This window comes from Amblyomma mixtum, chromosome 3, assembly GCF_055824585.1.
Source record: "Amblyomma mixtum isolate Tamu chromosome 3, ASM5582458v1, whole genome shotgun sequence".
Lineage (NCBI taxonomy): Eukaryota > Metazoa > Arthropoda > Arachnida > Ixodida > Ixodidae > Amblyomma > Amblyomma mixtum.
The window spans coordinates 102,645,480-102,664,703 of NC_143014.1; the positions used below are offsets into that span (position 1 = coordinate 102,645,480).

General features: G+C 47.6%; 1 protein-coding gene across 1 annotated transcript in view; it reads left to right on the plus strand.

The window, feature by feature from the left end:
- The window catches only part of LOC149351191 (uncharacterized), a 129,771-nt gene extending 111,731 nt beyond the window's left edge, over window positions 1–18,040 (plus strand). The window contains exons 4-5 of the mRNA XM_089575591.1: window positions 15,266–17,653; window positions 18,025–18,040. Of these exons, the coding sequence (XP_089431717.1) occupies window positions 15,609–17,653; window positions 18,025–18,040 (2,061 nt within the window). The 5' untranslated portion in view covers window positions 15,266–15,608. The remainder of the gene's footprint in view (window positions 1–15,265; window positions 17,654–18,024) is intronic.
- Window positions 18,041–19,224: the final 1,184 nt, after the last annotated feature.

A 19,224-nucleotide genomic window follows, 5' to 3' on the forward strand; every position in this document is an offset into this window, starting at 1 on the left:
ACGCTACTGGTATGACTGGTCAGGCCCCTACACGTGCCTGTCTTCCGTGTTTGTTTACGGACGGCTTGGATATTCCCAGGGCTGTCTCTCGACAGAGCGAGAGAAAAAGAAAGAGAGAATACACTTTATTGCGCAGCTTGTACGCATATGTTAGTCGCTATGTTGGTAGCGTGCTTCGTTCACAAGGGCCAGCTGGTGTTGCAGCTGGTCAGAGGCGAGCGAAGCGCTCCACGAAGATGGGTAGGGGTAACGCGTTGATTGTACAGCTAATGTGCCTTCAAAGAGGCAGTAGGGGAGGTTGGCAAAGTGTTATGGGCAGAAGAAACATGAAGATGTGGCCCGCTGATATTGCAGATAGGCCCTAGCTGGTGTATGGGATGTTAAACTGACTTTTGCGTAGGACAAAAATGGATGAGGAGGAGATATCGGGGTGAGTTAACGAAATGGTCTGTTCATTTTCCCGAAGGTTGCCGTAGTGCGCGCTGAAGTGCTTCCAATAATGAAAGGCCTTCATCCCGGAGAATGGGTATGGCCAGAGGATGGCAGGTGCTCTGTATAAAGTTCGCAGTTCGCTGTCAGCTCGTTACCTGCAATCCCGGCATGCCCAGGAAGCCATCTAATCTAGACTGGGGTGAGGATCAGTGCAGTCAGTTCGTCCGTCATCTATTCGCAGAGGTCAACTAAATGTCACTTTGCCCGTTTGGATGCTTGGATAGCTGCTTGGGAATCGAAGTACGTACACAGTATATCCGCAGGGTGTGGGGGTCAAATTCACAGCGTCCTGTAGATCAGCCACTATGGAGAGTATTTCTAAAGTTTAAGTTGACGGATGGAAAGGAAAAAGGGCCAAAGTCTGTGCCAGAATGGATTGAGAGAGAGCGATGATTGTGCATGCTGCTGCACCCGTGGAAGTGCGTGTAGCATCGGCGTATACGTAAATGAGAATATGGTTTGCAGGGGGTTGGTGACGTGAAGTTTGCGCCCTACGTCAGCCATCACGTCTGATGCGGTCCACGTTACGTGGAAGGTTTTGTTTGGTTTGGTTTATGGGTTTAAAGTCCCAAAGCGACTAAGGCTATGAGAGACGCCGTAGTGGAGGGCTCCGGAAATTTCGACCACCTGGGGTTCTTTAACGTGCACTGACATCGCACAGTACACGGGCCTCGAATTTCTCCTCCAAAGAAATTCAGCCGCCGCGGCCGGGATCGAACCCGCGTCTTTCGGGCCAGCAGCCGAGCACCATAGCCACTGAGCCACCGCGGCGGCTTACGTGGAAGGGGCTATGCGAATATTTTTATATAGGAAGGGGCCACTTGCGATAGAGGGGACGTCAATGGGAGTGACTCTGGCTTCCTGGAGTGCTCATCTGCGTTGTTTTAAGCTAGACAGTCGCGCTATTCACCGACCTCTGTGTTGTCGAAAGAGTTCCTTTAGTGACAGAAAGAAGTCTGCGCCATAGAAATGGGAGGTGGTGGTTTGGATAGCAAAGTGAAGGGCAACTTGATACAAAGTGTTGAGTTCAGCTGTAATATGAGACTTGTCGCTGATTGATTTAGATGCATGGAAGGGTGTCAATAATTTTCCTTAGCTGTCTCGCCTGGCCCTCTCCTGCGCGTCTTCTGGCGATTCGTCTGATCATGCCGGTTACTATTTGGCATATATACGGATGGTGGCAGATACATTCTGTTGGCTGGATTTTTCGTGCAGGTGAACGCCAAGAACTCGACATTATGGTGCTTGGGGAATATTTTTTTTCCAGTCATATGTACGTGTATTGATGGGTTGTGTTCGCGGTGGTATTTGTTCTGAGTCAGATGTACAAGTTCTCATTTAGACGGCGTCGGTGTTGGTCCTATTGTGGAGAGGTACGTTTCCACCCTGTCTATGCGTAGGGTTCGCTCAAAGAAAAACTCGCCTGTGGGCTCGCTGGGACATCTACCGCTCCGGTTCAGACGTCATGGGATACGACGGTGGACTCACCGAGGTCTTGACCTCGGTGAGCGTCACAGCACGACCAGTGGCAGTGGGCAAGCACTCTCTTAAACGATCTTCTATGCGCATGTCACGGCCACAAAAGGTTTCCCGAAAGAGGAAAACTCTTGTAGCATCCCCTGAACAGCTCGTTCCTGGGCAATTTAAGGAGATCCGCATCAACGTCAGGAGGAATAAATATTGTCTCTGTCGATGTGCCCCGCCTGGCAACCTTGGACACCCTGAAAGCTGCGTAGAGTTAAGGTAGCATTCGGGTGTGCTCATTTTTCGCCTACGGAAGTTCAACGTCAAGTGTGATTTCTCATGTCGACGTGGACGCTAAGCACGACGATTTACCGAAGCTGCTGTCATCCAGTGTACGCATAACTGATATTCACCGCTTTGGAAGGTCGAAGTGCATAAAGGTTCTGTTTGAAGAGGAGAGATTACCACCGCGTGTAAACATAGGCCTTGTCAGGCATCCTGTTCATCCATATGTGTCACTGCTTTTGCAGTGCCACAAATATCAGAAGCTTGGCCACGTCAGCACTGCGTGCAGAAGCAGAAAATCATGTCTGCGTTGCGCCGGCACTCGCGATGGACCTGTGTGCACAGTGGAGGCGCCGAAGTGCGCCAACTGTGATGTAATACATTAGACAATCTCGAGGGAGTGACCAAAACTGAAGGCTGAAATGAAAATAGCATCGCTCTACGCACAAGGAAGATGCTGAGACGGTCCGTTGCCAGAGAAGACGCTCAGGTAAGGAGCAGAAGTCGCCAAATGTAAAAGTTAAAGCGACACGGGCAGAGCTTCCTGGAGCTGTGCAGAAACCATCGCCTGTGTATCCACCCAGACCGTGTCTGGCAAGCACTCAGGTGGAATCTGCGACGTAGTGACATGTTTCCGCGGACATACAATCTACACCTGCTGAAGACCGAGTGCAGACCCGTCGAGTGCATGTTGCCTAGAGCCGTGTATGACTCTCAACAAGGAGGGCCCAGCGGTGTGGCCTTCTCTACCGTCGCGTTCTACTGGTGCTAGTCAGCATAGGCCGGAAGAGACAGCAACAGACGAAAAAATCCTAACGATGGCCAAACAGCTGGTTGGTGCCCTGCATGTGGCTGTTTTCGTAGCATATACACCGGTTGCCAGGACAAATATGCTCATATTAGACGCAGTTGAACCCGTTCTTGTTACTCTTTCGCAATGGCCACGAGTTATGACTTTACGGCCACTGTGCTTACAGGAGGTCGCTCCACGTGTGCAGCTCACTATATCACCTCTCATCTTCACCTTCTCAATATCTCTTTCTTTTCCTCTTTCCCGCTTCCCAAGCGTGGATTAGCAGCCAAAGAATTGCTCCCGCCGACTTTTCAACACTTCCGCACATTTAAGATGTCTCTCCCTCCCTGGCTCAACCTCCCTTGGTGCCCCTGTCGTGCACCATACGGTTAGGTCGTCCACACAGAACGTATTGTTCAGGTTAGGGGTGGTAGCCAATTGTTTGAATAGGGGCCCCAGTCCTATGCTTAATAGTGGTGGGGATACTATGGATTCCTTTGTGGCGTACCTTATGTGGGAAGAGTCGGGGCGGAGGTTGTGTCCGGTTGGCGCATTCGTGCTATTCGGTATTTAGAATCGCCTTGACTAGTTGTAAAGTTGAGAGCCGCTTTTGGTGGAATTTATTATTTGGAGGAAGGGGTCACGTGCAACACTGTCGAACATTTTCCTTAGGTAGATGGTGACAAGGGCGCGAATTTTAGTCGGAGTATGTTGTCGTATCAACGAGTTAGCGGTAAGAGAAAACGTAGAGTAATTCAGAACAGAACAGATATGCCGCAAAACAGATATGCCGCTTCAATCGAGGACGACGACCTTAGTGTTCAACTGATGAATGATAACCTCACAAATATCATTGCAGAATGCGCAATAGAACTAGACAGGATAACGGAAAGCTCTGTCAGGAGACAAAAGATCTGATTAAGAAGTGAGAGAACATGAAAGCATCCAACTCCATAGATAGAACAAAACTTGCAGACCTGTTAACGCTAAGTAAGCGTAAGATAGCCGACTAAGCAAATGTAATATGGAGAGAATCGAGCATGCTATAAAGAACGGAGCTATCCTTAAAACGGTCAAGAGAGATTTTGGCATAGGCAAAAATAAGATGTGCGCACTGAGTCACAAGGAGGGCAATGCCATTATCAATAAGGAGAAAACAGTTCAAGCAGCCCAGGAATTATTCACAGATCTATACAGTAGCCTAAATAGTCAGGACGCTAATGATGGAGGCAGTGGTGTGGAGGAACAGAGCATCCCGCCAGTAACAAAAAGTGTGTAAAGACAACCTTACAAGCAATGCAAAGGGGGAAAGCGGCTGACGAGGACCAGGTAAGTGCAGATCTGTTCAAGAACTATGGAGAGATTGTGCTAGGCAAACTGGCCATCCTGGATACACAATGCCTCCCGCTCTCGAGCGTACCGGAATCTTGGAAGAACGCTAACGTTATTTTAATCCTGAAGAAAGGAGAATTCAATGTCTTGAAAAACTACAAAACGATCAGCTTACTTTCCGTAGACTACATATATTTTACTTAGTTAATCACTAACAGAATTAGAGCAAACTTAGATTTCATCATTCAAAGGAGCAGGCTGACTTTCGTAAAGAGCACCCTACAACAGACCACATTCACACCATCAATCGGGGGACAGAAAAATGCACAGAATATAACCAACCCCTATAGGTTTACAGCTTTCATAGATAACGAGAAAACATTTGAGTTGAAACTGCATCAGTTATGCAGGCATTGTGGAACCAGAGTACAGAGAGGCATATGTAAAGGTGCTGGAAAATATCTACAGCGACTGTACAGCCACCATAGTCCTTCACAAAAAAAGGGATAAAATCCCAAACAGGAAAGGTGTAAGGGAGGTAGACACATCTGTCTAGTACTATTATTCAGAGCGTGTTTAAAGGAGGTATTCAGAGAACTAGACTGGGAAGAGGTGGGGATAAAGATTAATGGAGAATACCTTAGTAATCTCCGATTTGCTGATGACATTGCCTTGCTCAGTAATTCAGGGGACGAACCGTGAAGCATAATCGAGAACCTAGACAAGCAAAGGATAACGGTGGGTCTAAAAAATTAGTATGAAGAAATCTAAAGTAATGTTAAATATAGCCACGGAAGGGCATAACAGCTTACGATAGCCAGTCAAGCACTGACGATATGCGTCGACTCCGGCAGAGAGCTTGGTGGAAAAGAGAAAGAAGAGGGACGCGGTGGAGAGACTACGGCGGTGGAGAGACTGCTTAATTCCATGCTCGCATAGCACTGCTATTGTAAACACAGCACGCGAGAAGCGATGGTGCCGGCTTCGCTCAAAGCGGATGAGCAACGTCTGAACACGTGAGTGCACGGAAGGAGACCAGTTTTAGCAGCGCCGAGGCCGTGTTCTTCAATGAAGTGACAGAACGTGACTGGTGCTATGGCGCTCAACTTACAATTTTTTTTCTCAGCTAAAGCAAAAACGACTGATAAAATTGCTGAGCGAAATCGAAATCAAATAGGCTATCAGCGGATTTGTATTTTGCACTTTTACAATGAGTGTCTCAGTAGTAAATTTTCGTCTGAATACCCAGTACAAAGCACTTTTCTGCAACTTTGGCATTTTTTTTCTGAACGTTGTTCAGCTCAACTTTAGTGTAAACATTTTTTCCCAGTAGTAACTGTTATGTCCTATAATGCTCATGAATGTCACGTGCAGTTTTTAAAGACAGGTAAAAAATGATGTCTCTTGAGCTAAAAAAACCTAACTTAAAAAAACACGAACAACTCTGTACTGGAAACTTTTGAAGCACGATAAAAAAGTGCAACTCATGCACATTATTCACAAAAAAATTTAAAGTACACAAATAAATAAATAATGTAAATTTTTTGCACGGAGCTACTTTTGCACTAGACTGGAAAATTCAAAGCGCTGTCACATGACCAGAAAATATTTTTTTTTCCCGAAGAGATATTAAGGGAAGCTGCTATTGACAGTTCACTAAAACGCCACAAATTTTTTTTTAGAAATCGGAGAGGGTCCAGCGAAAACTCTGGTACGGTTGGCATGGAATTACCCGTATACAACGTTTTGTATCTTGCCAGTACTCACCTATGGGGAGGAAACTTGGGAGCTAATGAAAAGGCTGGAAATCAAGTTGGGGACAGTGCAGCAAGCTACAGAAGGGAACAGAGTGAGCTGACGGGCTAGTTGGTCATTCATAATAATTTCAACAGCGCATGCTACACACGGACACAGGACGAGAAAACACACACACGAGCGCTGAACTGCGTATCTGCGTAGTAAGTTTGATGATTCGCTGTGTTATGTGAGTGTTGAATGGTAGCTTACGCAGGGTGCAAGAAAGGCGTTGCCTCCATTTAAGCATTATGATAAGATCGGGGTCGGGATTTTCAACTGGAGCCTGCAAAGCAGTTGTCTTGGTGACCTGCTATTTGATGTTCTGTATGACCTTCACTCATGGCCCCAGGCAGCACCGAACATTAGAATAATTTTATAAAATTGTTGTGTAGGTTGCAGTAACGTTACGTTACAGTGGAAGGCTATGTTAATGTTAAAAATAACAACTGCCATTATACGTTGCGTTGTAAACACTAGGTTCATGTTCAAACTATGCAATATGCTAATGCTGCGTTCAAAATGTTATTTTAATGTTCAAGTCATAACTATACCACAACATTACCAATATTTTCAAGCAAAGTGTCTCAGAATTTTCCTCACTGTTTATGGAGTAATGACGTTTTTAAACTAGCCGGGCTTCGTAGTGAAATATCTGATAAGGTGCCTGCCATAAGTTGCATGCAGCGCCACAAAATTTTATTCGAAAACTTTTCATGTTACCCACCCACCGGTATCACTTTGGCACCCTTCATGGCTGGCTATACAATCTTGACGCCATGCTATGCCTCAGATGGCGAGTGCGTGAGTCGCATGTATTGGTTGGGATATATTGTAGTGTGTGTCGCCCTCGTTTCCCCTCTACTTGCAAAGTGTTGATAGTCTATCAAGTTGTGGCAGCTCACAATTCGCGGCTGTGCTCTTGTAGGCTCTTTTGTAGGCTCTGCTCTTGCTCTGTTTTATGTTTTAGAGAAAGTTGCATATATATTCTTGAAATGTTTAATGAAGGTTATGACAACGTTATGGCAATGATTATTTGTAACGTTTCACAAATATTAGAAAAAAAGACATTTAGACAATGTATTAACATTTCACCAAAGTAACGCGGCAACATTGTCGTAACGTTTCGGTTTCACCTGGGGCGTTATTGACAGGGGGTTGATTGCTGTTGCTCTGGCTGCTTGAAATTTGTCCCAGACCATGTGGGATATTTTAGTTTGGGGTTGATTTGTATTGTATTGTATTGTATTGTATTGTATTGTATTGTATTGTATTGTATTGTATTGTATTGTATTGTATTGTATTGTATTGTATTGTATTGTATTGTATTGTATTGTATTGTATTGTATTGTATTGTATTGTATTGTATTGTATTGTATTGTATTGTATTGTATTGTATTGTATTGTATTGTATTGTATTGCATGTTGTTGTGGTCGCTAAGGAGGAAGTCGGGGAGGGCCGCTTATTGTAGCCCCGGAATGCCACGATCTAATATCAGACCTGGGGGGTGTGATCTTGTGTATTGTAAACCGTGTGACGGTGTTGTTGAATCTGTGTGCATAATATTCGATTTGGTCGTGACGTGCGGTTGTAACCCCAACTGGCATGCGGGAAATTCGCGTCTCCATCAAGCGAGAACTTCCGAATCCTTGCGCAGGCTGCGGCAGAGCTGGAATAGAGTCCTAAAGATGGTATGTTCTGCGGAAGGATTGTAGAAGGTGGTTTCCATGAAAGTATGGGATATGCGGTGGTGGCTGTTAAACTGTGTTGCAAGTTCCGTGCGGACGTCTAGTGGTTCGTAATAAAAGTCGCGGCGGATGTACGTGCTGTCGAGGGTGTTGGTCCGGAGAGGTGACGTGTATAGTGCAGTATCCAAGTATGCTGATCATACTGCGGATTTCTGGGAGGAGGGGGAGGAGGATGCACAATAAACAGGGCTGGGCGATAGGCCACTGATGTAAAAGAATTTTTCTTGTGCGCAAAGTCCGACAGTTTCATTGAATTATTTCTACCCTTTTGAGTGGCTCCATAGAATTTATCAGGCTGTGCGCTTCCGATGTTCGCGCTCTTGTGTGCCACTGGTATGTAAACGTACGTGCAGTCGCCATACAAGAGCGAACGTGCCTAACAAGTGCTATGTGCCTGGATGTTACGGCAACTACAAATTAGGACCAAAGGTCCACGTGTTTAAACTGCAGAAAGATCAGGAGTTGAAGGCCACATGGTTGCGTGCCATTTCCCGCGAAGACTGCTTTCCTTTTCGTCATTACAGGATAAGAAATGGTTGTTTTTATTTTTGTTTCTTGCAGAATCCAAAGCAACCACGTCCGCGTTACTTTAAGTTGGAGGGATTTCACCGGTTATCTTTGGAACAATGACGGAAGTTCTGCTTGAAAATGTTAGCAAAATATATTTTATTCACACGCCGAAAGAGTCCCTTTATACGTGCGAACTGCACTTCCCCGAAGGTGACATCGTTCGGGAGGATTGTCATGTGGACGACGCTACGAGCCGTACGATAACCGCATGAACGTTTCTCCGATCGGACGCTGCGCCACAGAAATTCCCGAACTGCCCAAGCTATTTACCTAGAAATTTCACTAGAAGAGAAAATCCATAGTCTGGGAGAACTCATCTGGAGGCTGCTGCGACAGAAAGAGCTCTTGCTGACTTCTTTGAGAGGTTCCGGTCCAACGAAAAAAAAAAGATATAATACGAAGATTAGGCGACTTAGCTAAACACGTGTGAGCCAGACAGGGTTTACATTTTGGCATTACAATTGCAAGCAGTGGACGCCTCAATTTTTTTCACGTTGTTGGAGCTGGTACACTGTCGATGAGATACTTAATGAGTGCAAAACCCGATTAGTTTTTAGCTTTGCACCATCTAAAGACGGCGGTGACAAGGCTTGGATCTAACCTATTCTTTCCTCCTGCGGCGCATGTCACATAATTTATTGTAACATCGAGATTTGAGACAGTAACATTAGATCGAGCTATCGGAGCTCAGATGAAGGGCTTTCTGAAACTGCCCATTCACTCTTTAGCCAGCTGTCCACAACATCGTCAGAAGACGAGGACAACGCCGTCCAGTTCCCCTGCGAGCATTCGAAGCTGCAGTCTTTTAGCCAAGAAAACCACGATCTTGTGAAGCAGCTGGAAAGTGAGGTCTTGTTTTCCCGGCAGTGTTTGCACTGACTGCCATCCCCAACAACCACGCTGCAGAACATCTGTCAAAGCGCGAAGACATCTCAGGGAAGCCAAACCAGCGCAAAATCATCACGGAGCTGGCGCTGAATCTACTGGCTAACAGGTACCTCACGAGTTCGATGCTTGTGACGATGGCCATGCATGCGAAATCTGATGAAGCATATTCTTTTGACACTTTCTAACATTCTTCTGAAATTCTTTTTCACGGGGTGAAAGACGAAGCTGTTGATGACAATAACAAATCTCAAAAAAAAAAAAAAGAAAGCTGAACACACTCAAAAGCAAATAAACGGATCCGTTTTTGGTAAATACATTTCGCCACGGAATCATTATTTTCCCTCACCCCAAGGTTAGAATCTAAAAAAAAAAATGCTGTAAAGGGCTCATAGTCCAACATCCTACTAGATTTTTGTGCAATCAGCACTTGTTTGTTCTACATTTTTTTTGTGCGGATTATTGCGGTAACTGGTTTGTTACCTTCATCTTGTTGACTTGCTTCTATAGTTTCTTGCTGTCGTAAAATATTCCAACTACTAGCATGCTCGCTAGCATGAACAACTGCTACTTTGCTTGTTCGATGTCTTTTTTTCCAACTAATCTCAATTCTGAAGCTATTCTTTGCTAATCTGTCTACTAGTACTTATCACATATCTATTCTCGAGTTCTCTTTCTTTTTATCTGTTTGTAATTTGTCTTTTATTATTCTGAACTTTATATCGGACTGATTGCCCTCCTGCTACCAACGCTCACTTGCCCACCACCTGCCCGCCTGCATTTCCAAAGAGCGCTCCTTGTGCGCCGCCATATTGGTCGCTCTAATAATGTATGCATCTGTCGCAGGCATGGTGGAAGAAGCAATGCGAGCTCCCTGCACCTGTTCGAAAGAGGACAAATAAGAGCCGACATTTTTACACTTCCTTGGCGGTGTGCCACGTTCGCCTGGCACTCTTTCAGCGGCCGAAGTGCGGAAGATCGAGAAGTAAATCTGTCCCGACTGGCTGCGCTACAACGTTGATCTGGCCCTTGTGGAACGTGCCAAATGCATTACTGCAATCCGAACCCGTTGCAGTGGTTCAACGCTATATGGCGTTTTGCCACCGGGTATGAGCTCATGGCTTCGGTTCTAGGCCGCCGCGGTCGCATTTAGATGGAGGAGAAACGCAGAAGCGTTCTTTCCAGAGCCCTCCGCAGCCCAGCTTTGGGACGACAAAATTAATTTAACGCATTACGATTCGCTAGTGTGTGCACGGCTTCCCGTCACGTATGGCGCAAGATGACGATAACATGGAACGATTCCTTCCCTGGAAAGTTGCAACGGAGCTCCCGACCTTAGCCCTGGAATATACGTCTCTTCACATCCCTCTTTTCCTTTTTCCCCAGAACAGCATCCAAATAAGGCAATCGAAAACTTCACTGAACGAACTTTCGGGGTGTTCCATGGTCATTTCTCAAGGGTAGCTATCACAAGTCGGATAGCAGCATCCCACCGGTGGCAACCAGTTGTCAGAGCTCGTGGTAGCAGAATCCCGGGGCTCGTCGGGGATTAGGGAATGGTCTCATCCAGTGGCTCTGGGCCTTGGGTAACAGGCTCATCCAGTCGCTCGACGCTTTGAACTCTTCATTTTTGTTTCTTTGCTTTTCTGCCTTTCATTATGTAAATAAGTGTCTAAAAAAAGTGCCATTAAACCTGCTTGTTTTCGTATCCCCAACCTTCGATGCTTCAGACCGTTTCCTCATCCCGGACGAGCCCCCTTGGTGATGCAACAACTGGTCATGCTACCCGACTTATGATAGCTGGTTGCCAGCGGTGGGATGCCGCTACACGAGATATGATATAGCCTATAGTACAGTAGCGACGGGAGCAAAAAAATTCAAGCGAGCCACAAATCCCGACATTCCCTCAATTGTGTGGTTCGTCTCAGCCGACAACGTCTCGCGTCACCCGAACGGAGCCGAAAAATAAGAGAAAACAATGAATTCACATTCAGCTGGCAATAATGGTGCGGGCAAACCCGCGGGCCTCATTTTGCCGGTACTGTTTCACCCACCCGGCTGGCATCATCCGCAAATACGAGGTCTGTTAGAAAAGTTTCCGACTTTATTTTTTTTTTTTTTGCGAACACCTGATGGATATGAAACAAGCGCGCTTACAGCAGCCGACCTTGAACCCTCGTGCGCATGCACGAATTTTTTCCCGCCTGCCGATAGCGTCAGTCGCTGGGAAGCAGCGTTTGAGTGAGGGAGTGCGCAGTGCTCTCGTCGGTTTTTTGTTGCAAGGAAAATGGCGGAGCGAGAGGAGCAGCGCTACTACCTCAAATTTTGCCAGAAACTTGGCGATAGCCAAGTGGAAATTATTCGAAATGTTCAGACGGCTTTCGGTGATGATGCTATGAGCAGCACACAGATTAAGCAGTGGTGCAACTGGTTTAAAGACGGCCGCACATCCGTGGAGAGAGAGCCACGCTCCGGTCGGCCATCAACATGCCGAAATGACCAGGTAATTGCCGAAGCGAACGCTGTGGTGATGCGGGACTGTTGTGTGACTATCCGAGAAATTGCGGAAGAGGTGGACATCAGCAATTTTTCTGCACATTCCATTATCACCGAAGATTTGGCCATGGAGAGAGTTGCGGCGAAATTCGTACCGAAGCTGCTGACGGTGGAGAAAAAGCAGCTTCGTGTTGAAGTCTCACAGGAGATGCTGGATTCCACAAACAGTTACCCTGACTTCACCGACGCCGTAATCACTAGTGACGAGTCTTGGGTGTACGGGTACGACCCGGAAACCAAATCCCAGTCGTCACAGAGGACGCATTCCACGTCACCAAGACCAAAGAAGGCAAGACAAGTGCGCAGCAATGTCAAAGTGATGCTGACTGCTTTTTTGACTCCCTCTGTGTGGCACACCACGAGTACGCACCCCACATGGTCAAAGAATGACTAAACAGTACTACAGGGATGATCGCCTACGTGGTGCTGTGCGGCGCAAGAGACCGGAATTGAGGTCAACAAGAAATTGGCGCATCCCTCGCGGCATTGCTCCTGCACATTCCTCGCATTTGATTCAGACTTTTCTGGCGAAAAACCACACTCCTGTAGTTCAACAGGCTCCTTACTCTCCTGATATGTCCCCCTACGACTTCTGGCTGTTTCCTAAAATCAAGAGGTCATTGAAAGGAGCGCGATTTCAGAAAAGAAAGGACATTATGGCTGCAACGACAGCAGAGCTAAATTCCATTCCGAAAAGGGTCTTTTCGGAATACTTCCAACAATGGCAGCACCGCTGGGAGATGCATATGGAGCCCCAAGGAGACTACTCTGAAGGTTATTATGTTCCTAACGCTCCAGTTATGCCAGTTTTTTTTCTTCGGCCAAAGGTCGGATACTTTTCTAACAGACCTCGTATGTTGTTTCTCTGAATGAATTTCCTTACACGCTCCCGCTGCTGAGAGAAGTAACTTACCCCCAAAAGTTTGCCTCCTCACTACTTTATTTCGCGAAGCGATTGCCATAATAATCAAGCACTCTTCTTTGAGTTCGTACTATACATATACATTCTGTGTCAAAATATACAGCCCACGAGCTTTGCTTTTAAGCCGCACCGTTGGGCTGTTAATTGCAGCACCCATAGACACCCTTCGGAGGAGTGAGGACTTTATTTTCTTTCACCTCCAAGAGATCTTGAACGCTTACGATAAAAAGCAAGACATCCCGAAGCAAAGAGGGAGATATGTGTATCCGTGCTTCACGAGCGCTCGAGAAAAACCGCGAATCGGAACTGAGAGCGCAGAGAGTACGTGTCTTTGACGCGCAACCTTTTCAGCGGACACAAGGCTGTGGAAGTTAGCTGGTTTGTTTTTTTTTTCTCCTGCATTTTGCGCTAACCTGAGCGAGCATTTACACTCTACTATACGCAGCGAGCAAACCCGGCCAATATACACGGCGCGCAGCTCTGAGTAGCTCTGAGCATGAACTAATTTGCCAACAGCGTTTGGCTTTCGTTTTCGTTTGCGCGTGCACGCGCGAGTTCTTTCCCAGCGTTAACGAGAAGGCCGTGCTGCAGCGCGCTGTTCCTTCGGCCGAGAGGTTTCGTTCAATGAGAAAGAAAGACGGACTGTGCTAATTACACCGAGGCGGAGAACGCTCAGGCACACTATTCAGCTTATATTAAAAAGAAGGAAGGACGGATGCATGAAAAATGACTTCGATATATAGCAATCACTTCACCTCTCTCTTTTTGTTTAGTTCCATTTTTCATAGACAGGTTGCGAGATAATACGCAAGAGCAACAAGAGCGAACGAAAACCGCGACGCCTGGAAAAATATTGAGATGCCTCACATCTCATTAGCGTACGCATTTTGCTCGGCAACGTAACGGCAACTAAGACCTTTAAACACCTTTCCTGCTCTCCCTCCGCGAACGCGCAAAAAGCTTTAAGTTCACATTGCGCTTTTTGTCGTTGTTGTTGTTGTTCTCGCTCCCTCCGTCTTTAGAGTAATTGATTGCAGCTCGGAAAACAGTCCTGAGGAGGTCGTTTTTCAAGCGCGGTCCTGTATTAAGAGAAAAATAGGCGCGACGCGGCAGCGCTAATGGTTTTAAAAGGTTGACGATGTGCCGGTGATGAATGTTTACGAATAATAGCGCGAAGGAGCGCCGACATTAATGCTAGTACCCCTGGAAATGGAAATACATTGCCCGGATGTTAACTCGCCCTGAAAGCTTTCGCTTTACAGCAGCCGTGCTTTACGGCAGCCGGCAGCAGCCGCTCAAGGTCACAAGTCAATATACCACCATCCAATGAAGCCCCGCCGCGGTGGCTCAGTGGTTACGGCGCTCGGCTGCTGACCCGAAAGACGCGGGCTCGATCCCGGCCGCGGCGGCTGAATTTCGATGGAGGCGGAATTCTAGAGGCCCGTGCTGTGCGATGTCAGTGCATGTTAATGAACCCCAGGTGGTCGAAATTTCCGGAGCCCTTCACTACGGCGTCCCTCATAGCCTCAGTCGCTTTGGGACGTTAAACCCCAATAAACCAAACCAAACCAAACCAAACCAAACCAAACTGCTGCATCGACATCGCCTTCAACGAATAGTCCAAGCAAGCATGAACATCGAGCCAGCTTATAACGAACATGACGGTCAAGCTGATCGCGTTCGTTGCACCTGTCACGACCCATCTTGAGACCTGAGATGAAACGGAGGGAGATTCAACGTAGCGGCAATTTTGACGGGTCGTTTGACTTCAACTTGACCCCACGATGACCTCACGAAAAAGGGTGGCTTTCTGGGAAGTGGCCGACGAGGCTCTTCCCACACTCGGCTCGGCGAAAACGACCTCCCTTCGAGAAGCAACCGACGACAGGAGAAGAAAGGTTGTCCCTCGTCTTGAAAAAAAAACCCGGAACGAATCAGAGGAAGCCTGCGCAGCTGCAGCTGTGACGTCAACACGACACAATGCTATAGGAATGCGGACTGCGGACTTAGGAATGCGGACTCGCCAGTTCCCACGTGCGGGCTCTAAGCAGGTGTCTTAGTTGGCAGTGACGTGTGGTGCCGATCTTTTGTGCCACGCTGAGTTACCGCCTAGTGAGGGGGCTCAACAGGTCTTCGATGGCGGTGCTGGTACCGATCTTTTGTGTCGCGATGGAATGTCGCCTGGTGCAGGGGCGGAGTCTTGGGCTATATAACCTGCGACCAAAGTGGGCACGAACGCTCTGGACCTTCGGTAATAGGTTCATCCAGTGGCTCTGAGCCTTGAGTATCAGGCTCATCCAGACGCTCGATGCTTTGAACTCTTAAATTTTGATTCCTTGTTCTTCTTTTGTAAATTTTTGTAAATAAGTGTCACAGTTTCTTGCCATTAAATCTGCTTGTTTTTGTAATCGCCAACTGCGAAGATTCAGACGTTCCTCATCCCAGCCACGCTACCTCGAGACGCAACAACTGGTGAACAGCGGTGGGATCCGAAGCCTTGGGATTCGAGGCCTGGAAGTCCCGACATCTGTGGAACAACGACTGGTGATCTGAAGCAACAAGCGGCAACAACGGTCGGCCAGCGAGAGTGCAGCTATCTCGGGTCATGATCACGTGTGTGGGTGAGTGCTTGGCTTTTCCTCTGATGTGGACCAGCTTCTAAAAAGAGGGTTAAATTTTAGAACTGGTAGAGACCTGTGCTTAAATCCTAGAGGTTTGGTATTTTTGGCATAGTGGTTTTGGAAATAGCCCAGACTCCGAGCTATCATGGACCTGCAGAAGCTGCAGAAGCCGGACCTGTTGCAGTTGTGTGAGGAATTGGGGATTGAGACAAGGGGTTTGGCACGAAAACCCTTGATAATTCAGGCCATTACTGATTTGGGGGCAGATGATGAGGAGCTCATTGAAGCATGGAACCTCATCGAGCAAAAAAGGGAAGAGCAGCTCAGACAGCAGAGAGAGCGAGAAGAAGAGCAGCTCAGACAGCAGAAAGAGCGGGAAGAAGGGGATAAGAGGCGTGAGCGCGAAAGTGAGATTGAGGCAAAAAGAATGGAGCGGCAGATTGAGCTCCATAAGTTAGAAATGGAATTGAGTAAGAGGTCGGGCAATTGTCCCCAGCAAGCGATACCTCTTCTCAGCAAGGAGACAGGGTTCAAGATGTCTAAGCACATGCAGCCATATGTGGTATCAAGGGATATCGGTCTGTATCTTGCAAATTTTGAACGAACCTGCGAGAACCTCGCCTACAGTCAAGAAACTTGGTCTCAAAGGTTACTGACGGTTCTGCCCTGCGAAGCAGCGGAGGTTGTCGCGCGGCTCAGCAGGGAGGACGCGGACAACTACGAGAAGGTCAAGGCTTGCCTTCTACGAAAGTATAGACTTAGCGCCGAGGCGTTCAGGCAAAGATTTAGGGGAGCTAAGAAGTCGAGGGACGAGAGCTATCCCGATTTCTTATACAATTTGAAAGTGAACTTGGTTGAGTGGCTAAAGAGTACGGAGTCATATAGTGACCGGGACGCTGTAGTTGAGAGAATTTTGTTGGAGCAGTTTTACAACTGCCTCCCTGAAGAGGAGAGAAATTGGCTAAGGGACCGGGACAACGTAACGACGGCGACGAAAGCTGCCGAACTTGTTGAGGAGTACGCTTCGCGCCGGCAGTTTAGCAACACCACTAGAGTTGATAGGCCCCGTAATTTCGGAAGGAGTGCGAATTATCGTCCCGAGAGGCACTTTCCGAGCTCTACAGTCGAGAAGGAAGAAAGGAAGGTTCCTTCCGACAAACCTCAAAAACAGGACGACAGTGAGAAGGGTGCAAAAGTGGCCAAAGCACAGAAAGAAAAAGCCGCGTTTGAGGCTAGGAGGCCACTCACTTGTTACAGATGCAGTGAGCCGGGTCACATAGCAATGAACTGCCGAAAAGAAAAGGTGGCGTTCTCGTATGTCAGTGACTGCAATGAAAACATGAAGCTGCTGGAACCTTACATGCATGACCTGGTAGTGAACGGGAAGCCATGCAAGGTGCTGCGCGACTCAGCCGCAACGATGGATGTTGTCCATCCGTCGTATGTGTCACCATCCGATTACACAGGCCAATGTTCATGGATCCGCCAGGTAGTGGACGAACAAAGCGTGTGCTTGCCTATAGCGACAGTGGTAATTGAGGGCCCTTTCGGTACGCTTACAACCGAAGCTGCAGTTTCAGGAAAGCTACCTAAATGCTATCCGTATTTGTTTTCCAACAAATCTGATATGTTGCTAAGGGAGAAGGGGATACTTTTTGGAGACCGAGTTGTGCAGGCATTAACACGTTCGAAGGCGCGAGAACTTACAACACAGCTTACTCAGGAGAATTCTCCTACGAAGGAAACAGCAGTGAAACTGGTGGAGGAAACGGATGAACACGGTTCAGGAAATCGCGCTAGTGAGGCCCCCGAGACCGGTCGACCTGGTGGTGAGCTTAACGAACCGCAGAACGAGGAAATCATCGATGGTGCCCTTTTGCCGCCAGTGTCAAGTAGTTTCACGACGCTCCTGAGCGGGAGCCGAGAGGAGCTGGCTACGGAGCAAGCCAATGATCAGACAATACAGGAGATCAGAGAGCTCCACAGAACAAATAAGAGAGCAAAGGGGAATATTGCTTTCCGAATGAGAGGCGGTGTGCTTTACCGTTTATACACGGATAAGCGGGGAGAGGAGCGAGACCAATTAGTCGTTCCGCAGAAGTACCGACAAGACTTACTTCGAATTTCTCACGGCAGTTCGTGGTCATGCCACCTGGGAATCAAGAAGACAAAGCAGAGGCTTTTGCAAGAGTACTACTGGCCTGGATGTTTTAAGGATATGGAGCGTTTTGTGAAATCGTGCGACACGTGCCAGCGGGTCGGAAAGGCGCAAGATAAATGGAAAGCACCGATGGTGTTAGTCCCAATCATTACTGAGCCGTTTCACCGGTTGGTGATAGACGTAGTTGGGCCACTTCCCGTGACAGAGACAGGGTGTCGTTATATCCTCACCATGTTATGCCCTGCCACGAAGTTTCCAGAGGCTGTCGCGCTGCGCGAGGTGACGTCAGAGAGCGTCGTGGATTCACTGTTATCAGTCTTTGCTCGAGTCGGATTTCCTTCCGAGATCCAAAGTGATCAGGGTAGTGTATTCACAAGTGCCCTTACTACCTCATTTCTAGAGCGGTGCGGCATTAAGATAGTGCATAGCTCAATCCATCATCCGCAGAGCAACAGCGTAGAAAGGTGGCATTCTGTTCTAAAGCGTGTGCTTAGGGGACTATGCTACGAAAACAAACGCGACTGGGACGCCTGCCTACCTGCAGCGCTTTTCGCTTTGCGGTCAGTGCCGCATGAATCCACAGGATTTAGCCCCGCCGAGTTGGTGTACGGAAGGTCACTGCGCTCACCTTTGCGAATGGTACGCGAAGCCTGGGAAGGGCGCGGGGAAGACCCGACAGTAGTAGAGTTCGTCTTGACTCTGCTGGATCGTCTACATAACTCTAAAGAACTCGTGGAGGCCAGCATGAAGTCAGCCCAGGCTCGTTCGAAGGTCTATTATGATCGGACAGCTCGTCAACGGATGTTTTGCATCGGTGACAAAGTGATGTTGCTGAGAGCTTCAAGGCAAAATAGGCTCGAAGTGCAGTGGGAAGGACCTGCAGAAGTAGTTGCCAAGCTCTCTAACACCAATTACGTGGTGAAAACCCCAGGAAAGCGCAAAGAAGTGCGCATTTACCATTGCAACCTAATGAAGCCTTACGTACAGAGAGAAGCAGCGGTAAATCTAACGCTTAACCTTCCTGAGGAGATGGAAGACAACCTTATCTGTCTAAGCAGAGAGGAGAACTAAAAGAAAATCAGTTGTCTGATCTCGGCGAACTGATAGCAGAGTTTGATGACTGCTTCGTAGACAGGCCAGGAAGGACTGATTTGATTAAGCACGATATCGAGTTAACCTCCGAGAGGCCAGTGCGGTCAAGGTGCTATCGACTCTCTCCTAGGCAGAGAGATATCCTTGATAGGGAGGTAAAGCGCATGCTGGAGTTAGGAGTAATCAAGCCCTCCGAAAGCGAATACGCTTCGCCTATGATCTTGGTGGAAGCTCCGGGTAAAGACCCAAGGCCGGTAGTAGACTATCGGAAGTTAAATACTCTCACCAAGGATCAAGTGTATCCTATTCCCAATATCGAGGAGAGAGTGGAACAGGTCAGCCGAGCAGCCTATGTAACCACGCTAGACCTTACTCGAGGGTACTGGCAAGTGCCGCTCACTGAGCGCGCCAGCAGATGCGCAGCTTTTGTCACTCCAACGGGAAGCTATCAACCAACAATGATGAGCTTCGGGCTCAAAAATGCTCCCTTTTGTTTTTCCCGCCTCAT